The following is a 13546-nucleotide window of genomic DNA, read 5'->3' as shown; positions in this document are numbered from 1 at the left end:
AATCGTTCAGGAATGCAGAAACCGATTGAACTCTATCTCCACATTCAATATGGTGGAACTACTCTGGGTACCTGGTCACTGTGGCATAGAGGGAAATGAAATCTCGGATGTTTTAGCGGATAGGGGGGTTAATCTCCCTCATGCCAGAACCGGAACCAGCAATTGGAGTACTAGTAGCATTGGCTCAGGCTGCTTTCAAAAACTGGGAAGAAGCTTCCCACAATGGCAGGTGGCTGAGCCTAAAATCCTGCTCGACACACCAAACTTTTCCTGGCAGAGCCGAACATGCATACCGCAAAGTTTATCCTGCCGAAAAGTAGGAGGACTTGCAGGAGTATCCAGGACATTCTAACAAGTCATAATTCATTAGCCAGATATATGTTCAGAATAGGAATTTTTCAAGATGATACGTGTTCCTCCTATAATGACGAAGCGGAATCTACGGAGCATTTCTTATATGAATTCCCCGCTGATGGATGCATCAGATCTTTGTAGCCGATATTCTCTAGTTGCAACGGATAGCACTACATCCACTAACGGAAATCCTGCGATACGTTAACGAATCCGGAATAATCCGTTTGATGGGGATGTCGGGTACAATGGGTCAACACGGCCTGAGTGCTCAGTAGCTATAGCTTCTCCCACAACACACACACATACCATTCACTAGGAAACGTAAGCTTGATCACCTGAGAGCCATAAGGTTACATGACATGGAGATGAAACGAGAAACGGAAGTCAAATGTTTGGGAATTACGCTACACCGAAAATTACTTTGGAGTACGCATGTTGGAAACCATTGTCGGAATGCTACAAGGGCTCTGATGACTTGGAAGTCCATAGCAGGAAAAATGGGGTTGCAGCCCAAAGATACTACTTTGGATATACACTGCAATAGAAAGGTCAATGATTACCTATGGAAATGCCTTGAGAGACGCTCGCCTCGCTCAGCAAGGTCTGGATACTCTGGATTCCAAGCCTTGTTGGATTGGAAGGCAATGAGGCAGCAGAGGAAGTTGGCAAGAAGGGAGGAGGGATGCCGTGGAATGGGAAAAAATTAAAAGGAACGGCAGAGGGAACTATACTGGGCGGGTCTACCAGGACCAGTCCAGGGTGTTTATTGGGGAATACAAACCCAAGTGCACAAAGGATTGCTCAAACCTCAAAAAGAAGGAGCTCCGAATCATAGTGGGAATTGATTTCACTCAGGTACTCATTCACAGCTGAGTCGACTGGTATCCGACGTCAAATTACAATACAAATTCCACTGCCACCAGTGAGAATAGAACCGCGAGCTTCCGTACGACAGCCTTGTGCTCTCATCTCTCACCTATCCGAACATCGAAGCGCTATTAGGCAATGAAAAAGACCCGAAGAAGCAGGAGGACAACAGCAGCATCTAAAGGATGTCTGCGAAAATAGTCCATGTACCTACATACAGTAAACCAAACGGCTAGCCCGACTCGGGTCAAAGAACATTTAAAAGAAGTTGAACTAGTAAAACGGGACAGAAAAATACATATCAATTCGGCAGTCGTACAGCACATTGTGGAAATGGCACACTGTTTACATGCACGCGAGGAGACAAGCGCCATAAAGGCAGAGCAGATATCAGAAAAAACAGATACCGCAGTGCGATAAATAAAAGTAAAACTTGTGGTTGGTATTTGGCTATAAACTTGTCATCCGGAAAATCGGGACTTTGCGGAAACAGTGCACACTAAGTTCCAACCAGATGGACCGCATTGTACGGGCATTATTTCCTGGACATCCTGAAAGGGTTGATGTCAATGGCGCGGAAAGCGTCCAGGATTGCCCCTTTTCACAATAAGATAGCTGGAAGAAGCAGTTCTGATCATGAAAATCAAGAAGGCGCCAGGTCCTAAACGTATTCCGCTGGAAGTTTACAGTCTGGTATTTCGCTAACTGCCAAACTTGTGGCTCGAAGCTTTCGAAGCTTGCCTGAAGGAGGGCATTTTTCCGTGTCGCGGGAAGGTAGCAATAGTCGCATTAATCAGCAAAGGTAAAGGAGACTCTGAGCTATCGTCGGGAAAGTGCTCGAAAAGTTTATCAGAGGTAGACTCAACGAAGCGATCCGCGCTGCCGGGGACTTATCCCCAAGGTAGTTCGGGTACAGAAAAGGAAGATCCACGGTGGATGTTGTTATGGAGGTGGTAGATGCAGTTCATCGAGCCGAGGTATATAGCTGCCAATCTCGACGGATAGTGCTCTTCATAACGTTTGATGTCCCAAATGCCTATGCTCTATACCTATCAGGAGACTTCTTTTTATGGGAGCAACGCAATCCGTTTGGCCTTGATGGTAACCGCTGGAGTGATCTCCGTTGCCCTCCTTTTGAAGGAGCGTAAAGATATCCCGTAAGGGCGAACATTTAGGAGAGGTGGTTGCCCGTGAGGAACGTCAACGCACACTTACCGAATGACAACATCCTTTTTAAAATGAAGCAAAAGGCAGATGGGCTGCTTATCGGAAATTTAGATTCATGGCTGAACCGAACGCATGGTGAGATTGATTACTTCCTTACCCAACTTCTAAGTGGGCAGGGAGGTTTTCTGTCTTACTTTCACAAGATTGGGAAGGTGCCATCTCCTGGTTGTATGTTTTGCAATAGGGTTAGCGTACGGTTGCGGGAATTCAACACAACAACAACAACATCTACTTCAGGGTTTTCTGTGCTTATGTTCTCTATGTGGAGCTATATTGGAGCTACACATAGAAAATAACTCGCGCTCAAAACCTCCAAAATTTCATTCATTCATGTTTGCGTTGTGTCATAGGGTTATTCGAGTCTGGGACAATAGCAAGTGAAACATTTCGTCAGAGTAAGGGTCAGTTATAAGGGACGTGTTGATAAGAAAGGGAAAGTGGCTGTCAAACATCAAAAAGAGCAATAACTCAACTCCATCACTGATTATGCCAAGCAATGGAACCCAACAACCCAGAATCCCCTTAAAACTACGTGGCGTAAAATACTGAAAGCTTCTCGGAAAATTGTACAGGGAATTGAAGCAAATTTCGAAAAACTATCAAAGACGTCGCGTAGGTTTGGTTGGCCTGCAATGCCTATACATATATTAGTTTCTAACAAGCATATATATTTCATATAACTTTGCAGTCATATGTGTCAAACCCGATTCGAAAATCTGGGTTCTATATTTTCTGCCAAATGTCAGCGCTTTTATAATTGAATCTGTAGATGACGATAGGGTGCGATAATAGTGATAGAGATAGTGTAAGAAACAAACCTTTGAAGAAATTTATCAAAACTATAAATTAAAGGATGCATTTCTTCCAAACTAGAATTATCATTATAATAAATCATTAATTAATTACTTTACTTTTGGATAGAGGATTAAATCAACAAACTGTGTACATACATTATAAATATTATATTATTGGTAACACTTCTATAGATTGCATACATATTTATACTCATTGGAAAAGTTTTCGTATCTGGAATTTGCATCTGATTCATCGCAAAAGAAATGTCAGGTTGCTGGAATAGTGGGTTTTTTGCCAAATGAGGTAGTTTTTCGTGCGTCTGTGATCACGAATTTCTTCGGAAATAATATCGATAATTGTTATATAACGCAATGAAGTGAAATTTCATAGCTGATGAACTCAAGGTTCATAAATGTATGTCTCTCGGTTTTTCTTTGAAATTAAAAATTATTATCAAGAAAAACTTGAAAAAAACTTCAGAGTGTAGGTGCCTGAAAAGGTCATTATTGAAATATAATATTTATAAAAATAAAAATAGAGAATAAACCCATACATAGCCACTTATTTTTAAGAAGTAGTTCCATCTTGTTCGGCTCTAAGTGTTTAGCGGCAAATCTATTTATTTTAATCACAAATATGTTAGATTCAAAGGGAAAAACTAGACTACTTTGGATTAAAGGTTAAGATTTCATACAAAAGGAGTAGGGAGGAGAAATGAATTGTATTTAGTGAAATCATGAGAAATAAATATCATAAATATTCAAATGCAGGATTTCACTTTTTCTGAAAATTAATTTAAAAGGATTAATAGATAGGCTGATAAACCGTTAAAGAGAATTCTAGTATCCAACTCTTTTCTATGATATGGAGCATGAAGGTGGCTGCGGAGCATTATATAAGATAACAAATAATAAAGTTAATGAAGAAAATTGTTCCGAGGGCTCCTCGGTATTTTTTTTTGCACGGTAGAGTATCGTTGAACATTGGGCCACCATCGAAAATGCTCCATTCTCGGGTCTCGAAGGGGCGATAGAAGATCTAGCTAACTGCGGAGTCGTGGAAGCGGACCGATTAATGGAAGGGATTGAAGGCTCTTTCGACCTCTGTAATTCATGACGAGCGTAACCCTCTCAAACTCCTATACCTGCCAAATCTCGAGAAGTTCGTCGTAGTGTACGCCGTGACAAAAAGGGATTTATTATTATGCTGGCCAGGGAAGCAGAAAATGCCGCAAAAAGCAAATATTTCAGAAATTGATACTGCGTCACGAAAGAAATTGCATGTGGTCGCAAATCTGTCGCTGATCCAGTCGAGTATGTTTTCTCCCCCTCGGACACCATCCTGTCGTGGTGGAGGAGCTTGTGGTAGTTTACTACTATACAAAGAGTGTCCAAAAATACATGAAGATGGAAACAAAGGATTGTAACTCTCCAAGTGGTAAGAAATCACAGACTTCGAATCCACTCGTGACTCTAAGAAATTAGGTCGTGGCCGAGGTATGGATTTTGGAGGCCTCACCTAATTCATGCTCCCCCACGGAGAAATCTGTGGAAGACAGGATCTCCACTTCAGTGGAAAACCTATACTTGGTGTCTACGACGCGGTCAGCCAAAAAAGATAGTACAGCAACTTAATGAGAGCAACTGGAAATCTGACTACGGCCTGTCGATGACACTGTTACCTAACTCTTCTAAAATATGTGGAATGAAGGCTCGGCAGAAGAAAACTTCAACCGCAAAGGAGAAGGGACTACAGACTTGCTTGTCAGAACCTTCTCCTCCGCCTGTACTCGGAAAAAATGAAGAAAGGGAAGCTGGTAATGTGGATGCAACTGGTCTAACGCCGGTATATGAAAATAGATCCATGCAACCTGGACTCCGTGAACCTGGAAAGGCTTCTAGCCAACGACAACGGAAGGCACTGCGAAAGAAGGCGAAGTTTCTTGCGAAAGAGGACATGGACGCTGCTGCACCACCAAGTGTGGTGATATCTAGCGAAATCGGACGCAAGAAAGCGGACCTTCGATGAAAGGTGAGGACAAGCTGGTAATCCCGGTGAGATCCACACTGAACGCAGCAGCGTTTTCAGTTAGCGGCGGTTTTCGTATTAGACTGCACTTATGGCTACAAACATAAGAGTTAGTCAAATCAACCTGGAGGATGCCAAAGCTTCTTCCTATCTACCGGTGGCAAAGCTGACACAGTTGCAGGACTGTCCTTATATATTTCGGTTACAAGAGCCATGGGTTCGTTTTAACAGAATCTGTGGTATTGGATCAGTTAAGGAAACCAGAATCTTTTTCGATGAAAGATCCTCGAGACCGAGGGCCTGAGTTCTGATGTCAAAATTGTTAGAGGTAACCATGCTGAGACAATTTTGTTCACAGGACCTTGTTACGGTCAACTTACAATACCACGTTACTGGGAAGAGGAGAAACGGTATAGTTGCCTCTGCCTACTTACTCTATGATTCTTTGTGCCCTCCGCGGATGCAAGAACTAAGGGATCTGGTAGTGTATGCAGAATCAAGTGGCCTTGAATTTTTAATAGGTTGTGATGCGAACGCTTAGCATATTTGTTGGGGCAGTAGCAAATACAATCCTGGAGAAGAGAAGCTGCTTGATTTTATCACTTCAGCTGATCTGATGACGTCACTACGTTCGTGGGGCCAAGATGAAGTGAAGTAATTGAGCTTACAATCTGCACTACAAAGTTGTTAGAGTTGATTAGAAACTGGCGAGTACTAGATGAAGTCTCACTCTCAGATCACGGTTACTTAGAATTTAGTCTAACTATTACATACGAACAGCCTGTAATACAAACGGATTGGACAAAGCTCAATGAACTTCTTGGCGACAAAGTTGAGCTCCCTAAGCAACTAAGGACTCTTTTGGTGCTGGAAGATCAATTGAAAATTCTGAATCGCACACTTTTACAGTGCTTTGAAGAGGCTTATCCTATTTCCCGAGGTCAAACTGGTAAAACGATTCCATGGTGGAGCTGAGCACTGCAGAAACTCGGGAAATCAACCAGACGACTTCTAAATCGTGCTTGCAAAAGCAGTAAAGATGAATACTGGCTAAACTTCCAGGTCCAGCCCAGTGTAGTCTTCCAGGTTGTGCAGAGTCCTTAATAAGGATGAGTGGGCCAAGTTGGACTCTCTTTGAAAACCGGATGGTACTTTCACGAACTCCAGAGTATACCACCCGGGAGAACAGGTCTCAGAAGTGGGAAGAAGAGGATTGGCGAAGGTATTGCAAGGGGAATTGGGACACTGCGAGAGCGGTTGTTACCAATGAAAAAGCGAGGGCTGCTATACTATCATCTGAACACTTCAAAGCACCTGGTATGGATGACAGGCTACGTGCTCACCTTCAGGAGGTGAAGCTAGTCTTCACACCAAAGCCTGGAAAAGATGACTATTCAAATCCAAAAACTTCAGGCAAATTAGCCTAACATCATTTTCGCTGAAATGTCTGAAGAGACTGGTTGAGCGTCACATTCGCAAGAAAGAGCTAAGGTCGCACCCCCTAAATGAAAACCAACATGTCTACCAACGTGGAAAGACCTGTGAGTCTGCTCTTCATTCTTTGGTTTCAAAGATAGAGGATGCAACTCTGAAGGGTGAGTACGCGATGGGGGTGTTCGTCGACATTGAAGGGGCGTTTGACTGCGCGCCCTTCCAAAAGCTCTGTGACGTCACCAGAGCGCATGGTGTTGACGAAACTTTAATAAAGAGGATCCACGTGGGTGTTAATCGCTACATAACAACGGAAAGGAGGTGTACTATCGCCACTTCTGTGGAGTATGCTGATCAACTCATTTTGAGAACTGCAAAATCTGCCAATACACGTTGAAGCTTATGCGGATGACGTGGCTGTGCTGGCTGTAGGTCGAGATCTCGGAATGGTGTGTAGAAATACACAACGCGCCGTTGAGTTGATTGACAGTTGGTGTTCAGGCATGGACTTTCTATTCTTCTTTATTCTAGACAAGAAGCTTCTTTGGAACAAACATATAGAGATAAAGTTGAAACGAGCTCGCACAGATTATGGGCTATGTAGGTGGACTTTTGCCTCGACATGGGGACTTAGGCCTCAGGTAGTAATATGGATATATGTTGCTATCATTAGGTCGATGTTCGCTTATGCATTCGTAGTGTGGTGGGTGTCCATCCTGTAATGAGGAAGCGGAATCCACGGAACATTTTCTATGTGAATGCCCCGCCTGCGGACGCATTAGACATCAGATGTTTGGTGCTGATATGCTCCAACTGCAGTGGGTAGCATCACATCCACTAACGGAAATTCTTGCGATACAGAAACGTATTCGGGATATTCCGTTAACTAGGGAATCGAGTACAATAGACCACTAAGGTCTGAGTGCTGAGAGGCTTTACTTCTCCCCCACCTCAAGCACACCCACAACCCAACGATTGCCAGCTTTGGTTCACCATCTGAGGAAGAACAGCACCTACCGTGATTTCCAAGGCATTGGCGAACACGATTAAGGGTGCATCATGTGGTCAAAAGTGTATTATTATTTTACTGCTTTCATTTTATTGAAATTTTCTGGTTTTTTTTTTATCAGAAACTATATTTTTTTCTTAGGAATATATTGTGGGAACATTTGGCCGTTGCAGTGCCTTAAATCTACTGTTTTACGTACCTGTAAATATCAACAGCCATCGTCTGCTCCTTTTCATTATTTGAGGCTGTAAAATATAAAAAAGTGAAAAAATTAGAAAATATCGAAATAGCAATTGAAAATTTATATGCGTTGTAGATGTATATCAAAATATTTTGTTTTTAAAAGTCGTATCTACATTCACTTTCACTGAGGTGCAATTGAGTAGATTTTATTGAACATTCACATTACTAATTATACGCACTTCTGCACGTAAAAGATATTTACATTTTATATTACTTCAGCACTGAATAAAAGCCATTTTGAAATCAAACGGAAGTATCATATTTCCGTTCAAGTTCACATTTAATGGTCTGGAAATGTACATAACGTATGAACTCAACTATCCAACTTGTTTTCCTAAGAGCCTAAGTTTCGCTACAGCAAGATCGCTCTCGTTTCCCGATAATAATCTGCAATGGTAGAACCAGAAGTTCGTTAGTAGCAAGGAGTGTACTTAAGAAACCTGAATCCAATTCTGATTTCCATCGAAAAAATACCATAAGTAGTTTCGCCCGTAGTGAAACATGGCAAAATAGTGGACACCGATCCCAGACTATGCTTTAGTAAAAGTGGAAATGATCTGAACATGTACCGGTTGTAGATACTGGTGTAAACGACTGGGCGTCCTTCACATCCACAACCAAACCAATTAATAGCGTACGACATGGAGCTCTTTACAAATCAGCTTAGCTGGTCACTACTATCTATTTCGCAGACTAGTTTCGAGAATGACATATGGGTAGAGGAAAGTGGACTGATTTTGTATGAAATTCATTTGAATGCATTTATGGGGAGCGGAATCTACTGTACCGCCCCAATCTTCCTAGTCTTACTAGTTGGTTACATTGTACACTGGAACATGAAAATGGCCTAGATTGGCCTTCAAACTGAATAACAAGATTAACTAATTTTGCCAAGATAAAATTATGCCATTGCATTTTTTCAAAATTTCCACTTAAATTGCACTTGGAGTCAGCAGCGCGTATCGAGCTGGTTTCACTAAAAGTTCCTTTCACATTATCTCAAGTGCAATCCCTGAACTCTACTAGATAGGATTGGCCATGTCGACTACAAGATTTTTCACATTCACATAGAATGGCTACCGTACTTAGCAAAAGGGTATGGTTCATGTGGTTCATTGGAATCATCTTCTGAGGTTCATATTGGTTAAGAAAAGATTTGCGCTTGGGTTAATTTTTGGTAAAAAAGGAAAGGGAAGAATTCTTTAGGAATTGGGAGTTTATTCAATATATGCCTGTACATACTAATTTGCAGATCCATTTGCTTTTAAGAACCTACTGTAATAAGTCAACTAATTTCAATAAACCTGCACTGTACAGACCTCCTTCATCAAGTCAGAAAGTACGAGTAAATTACATGCCTTCACTTTAAGAGGTGTTGCACCACTTTACTCATGTCTTCCACGTAATGATCCCATTCTTGAGAAAGATAGTCAACACAATATAATTCTGCATGAACTCTTCAACAATAAGAGTAATTGAAAAGTGAAGAAAGTGTGGAGAATCTATTGTCTGAGTGGATAGTTTGAGATATAAATTCAAAATCTGAAGAGGATCTTCACAGGTTTTTCTGTGCCGAAACTGCCACCTATTACCATCATTGGAAATGAAAGACTGGAGGCACCAAGGTGACTGGCTTAAATAAACACTTATCTGCTTCAATAGTTGCCGCGGAAAAATCAAGAAGATGAGTATGGATCTATGTACACAGAAGCAGTCTTGTGACACTCTAGCTACGCAGGTATGACTGAGTGTTCGTTGAAAGTTCGAAAGACACGCAATGAAGATAATGAGAAATGTTCGCGATGAATTTAGGAGACATATGGTATAATGATAACAATCATAAAGGTTGATTAACTGGTATTAATTCATTCTGGCCGGTAATGATTTTCACCAAAGTTCCAATCCACTATTTGCCTGTGCAGGTGCATACATGTATTTCTTGTTTCAAGATATTGATTGACTTTCGGTTAGTTTAGTTCCACCGAAAACGGTGCTAATCCTGGTAGAAAAGCGGAAGGAAAAGTAACTATTACATATAAGATTGCAGCAATCTAGACCAAATATGGATATGTTTGCAAAATATTAGATAAGAGTTGAGTTTTCAAACCTGCACTTGGAGAGGATGGTATGGATGAGGTACAATATGGGAATCCAATGGGGCTACTTTGGTATAATTAGTAAGCATATTGGTAAGATCGGCCGTGATTTGGTAAAGAGGGGACCACCACGTCCTAGTCCACCCGGGCACTTCGCACCCACTATAAGGCACCATGACTTTTTAAAGGGGGGCGGGAATAGAGAAAGGGAACCCCCTTTCATATCTCCCCAACTTTCGGAGTTGGAGCTGGAAATTCAAACTTTACCAAAATGAAATGGCAACAAGTCGGAAAACGGAAGCTGAACGTTTCAGGTATGAAAGATTTTGTGTATTTCGTATGTAAGAATAATGAGTTGGCATTTGTCTCATTTGTATCTAAGACATAATGTTCATGCATTTAGTTTTTCAGACTTTTCACTGTAGTGGGATACTGACAGTCTTAGATTGTAAAAATTCAGAAAGGACACAACTTTGACCTATTACAACTCTGTTAGTAATGGCTGGATTTCCACCGAAATTGGCTGTGTAATGCTCTATATTATACTACGGCAAAACCTGATGATTCTAGGATAAATTCAAGGGGGGTTTTAGTCAGTTTCTAAAAAATATACTAATTAGAAATATGATGGTATACTATTTATAACTTTATTGAAGCAGATAATGGTATAAAGATTATTTTCAGGCCTGGATATCATGTGTAGGGCCACCATAATTTTTTTCCAGATTTTCAGGTGGGGTGGTGTTTAAGAACGGGCCCTCGCAGAAATTCACTCTTTCTTGTCCACTCTTTTCCTTTGCAGCCGATGTCAAAACTAATATTGACTTCAACGCAGAGCAATGATACAAATTTTGTATAAATTGAGTAATTGTTTCTAAGAAAATAGATGTGACAGACAGAGGAAAAGGTGCATCTATAGTCCACCCCATGGAATAGCTGTTGCGTTCTTGCTTCACGTAGACTCGTATCACTGGATTAAAAAGCATTAGACAATAACCACACTGGATTATAGTACAATTCATTCAACTGGTACAATTCGAGGCGTATTTATAACCGACCCGACATATTCCAATTCTAGAAATAGACTAACTCCATAGGCAGACCTCCAGCCCTTTTATACTGCGAGGAATATTGCAGAACGGCATGCAAACATTTTACTACTACTCCTCCTTACTGGCATTAGAGTAATCTGTTAATAATAATCCTAATTAAATATTCGCCTTACGTCACACATTTTTCCAAAGTAATTTTCGTCACATTATTATTCAGTGCAAAGATCTTGATGAAGTGACATCCATTGGAGAAATTTGCACTCACCTGTGGGAACTGTTCAAGTTGGAAGAACCTGCCGAGGACTCTACTTTGAGTTTGCGAAAAGGCTATAATAATATTGAAATGGCCACACTACCGCTACCAGTGGAGACAGTGCGAAAGCTATTGGCGACCTGGAAATTTCGAATTGGATGGGTCATCTGCCGTCTCAGCGGGCAAATTTCACTAAAGAGGTTCTTTAAGTACTTCATCTGTGGTCATTTTGCAAGGGGATGCACCAGCGGTATTGATCGGTCTGATCCACACAGAAGGTATGGGGAAAAAAGTCATATTGCCAAAGAGTGCAATAGGAACCCCAAATGCTTATTGTGCGAAGGAAAGAAAGGACTGGATAGGCAGCCAGTGGCTGTGTGTGGGCGAAAATAAACGGGGTATATGTGTACAGCGGTTATGCCCCACCACGTCTGACACTGCTCGATTTCGAGGAAATGCTTGACAATCTTGTTCTCTAACCAAGAGGACGTAGTCCGAGGGTGATTGCCGGTGACTTCAATGTTCAGGCCTTTGAGTAGCAGAGATCGCTGCTTGAAAGATGATGTAAACTCGGGTGGGAACGCCTATAGAATTGTGATGGGGTGGTTCAGAGGCCTTTTCTCTTCCAGCGACCTCTGATTGTGTCAGTGTGCATTTCGTAAAGCTCGATGAACTATTGATGCTATAATCTCGTTACCTGGCTTGGCCGATGATGCAACTCGCGGAAAGCGTAGTACCAGCAAATATTACGTGGTAGTGACGCTGGACGTTAGAAATATATTCGGAATCCCTGGCGAAGATTGGTATCCTCGCCTCTCTACCAGCTGCTATTTACAAGAACGGAAACTCAATTTTGAGACCGATGATGGATCGAAGAAGTCCGTTGTCTTCGCAGGTGTCATGCAGGCCTCTATATTGGGTCCACTGCTGTGGAACATCATTTACAATCATGTTCTTAATCTTCTGGTTCCAGAGAAGGCCACGGTGGTGTGTTACGCCGACGATATAGCGTTGGATGTAATCGCAAAGCATCTAGAGGATGCTGAGTTATACTCATGCGAAGTGAGCAGTCCTGTTAAGCGTTGGCTAGAGACATTTAGTCTGCTGCTTGCAGATAAAACCAGTTGGGAATCGGGAAGCCGGACACTTCAGGTATGAAAGGTTTTGTGTATTTCTTTTTAAGGAAATTTGAGTGTGCGTTTGTGCCGTTTGTACCTAGCACGTAATATATGCATACATCACGTGATAATAATTACTATTCAAAGTGTTGAATTTGAAAAGAAGCGAAAATTTTGATCTATAATATCTTTGTTAGTAATAGTGCAATCTCCACCAAACTTGGTAGGATCATGCTCTATATTATAGCGTACGGTGCTGCGTGGAGCTAGGATGAACTTAATGGGGGTTTTGTAGCCAATTACTAAAAATTATCATTTGAATCATTTGAATAGATATAGTCATGTAGTGGCAACCTCTTGATTTTTTCAGATTTTTCGGTTGAGTAGTTTCTGTGACTGGGTCCGTTCAAGAAATGATCACTGACTCCCCGCACTCCCCGCCTTTACAACAAGTCCCAAAATTAGGATCGGCTTGGCAAGGTTTTCTTCAACGCAGAATCTGCACACTCTCTGCCTCTGGAGGATGTTCTCAGATTCGCTAAAGCCTGCGAACACTGTAGGCGGGAAGCCATTGAATAGGCGATTTATGGGGATAGTACAATGGACCTAACAATGGCCTGAGTGCTCGGAGCTGCGGCTCCCCCCAGTAAACTAAATTAAACTAAGACCCGCTTTGGGAATGACTAACCAAGGCGTTTCATTTGATGTTGGCCATATTTGGTGAAAAAAAGATGTACACCCTCCTTTCACATGTATGGGACCCCCTTAAATTCGACTTAGAAGGATGTAACTCACTGTATGCGTGAGCGTTCAAAGTTCCCACCTTTTCACCAAATTTGGTGGCAATCACTATAGCCTTCTACGAGAAAAATGCACGTGACAGACAGTAAACTGATTTTAATAAGGTTTTGTTTTACACAAAACCTTAAAAACGGAATCGGTTGTCATTACGAAGTGCCGTAAAAGATATTATGCCCGTATTCACATTGGGAATTATATCATCACTTCTAAGCTTGTCATCGAATACTTGGGAGTGATGATTGACACGAAGTTCCGCTAAAAGCAACACGTTT

General features: G+C 41.6%; 1 protein-coding gene across 6 annotated transcripts in view; it reads right to left on the bottom strand.

Moving 5' to 3' along the window:
* LOC119647419 (serine/arginine repetitive matrix protein 1) overlaps positions 1-13546 on the bottom strand; it is a 114431-nt gene that overhangs the window by 55831 nt on the left and 45054 nt on the right. For 5 of the 6 annotated variants that reach the window (XM_038048314.1, XM_038048309.1, XM_038048310.1 and 2 more), the window contains exon 3: positions 7911-7956. In XM_038048314.1, the coding sequence (XP_037904242.1) occupies positions 7911-7947 (37 nt within the window). In that variant the 5' untranslated portion in view covers positions 7948-7956. Of the gene's footprint in view, positions 1-7910; positions 7957-8156; positions 8181-13546 lie in introns of those variants that run through there. The other variant, XM_038048313.1, reaches the window with a different exon arrangement.

This window comes from Hermetia illucens, chromosome 2, assembly GCF_905115235.1.
Source record: "Hermetia illucens chromosome 2, iHerIll2.2.curated.20191125, whole genome shotgun sequence".
Lineage (NCBI taxonomy): Eukaryota > Metazoa > Arthropoda > Insecta > Diptera > Stratiomyidae > Hermetia > Hermetia illucens.
This window is presented reverse-complemented; position numbering and strand designations above follow the sequence as displayed.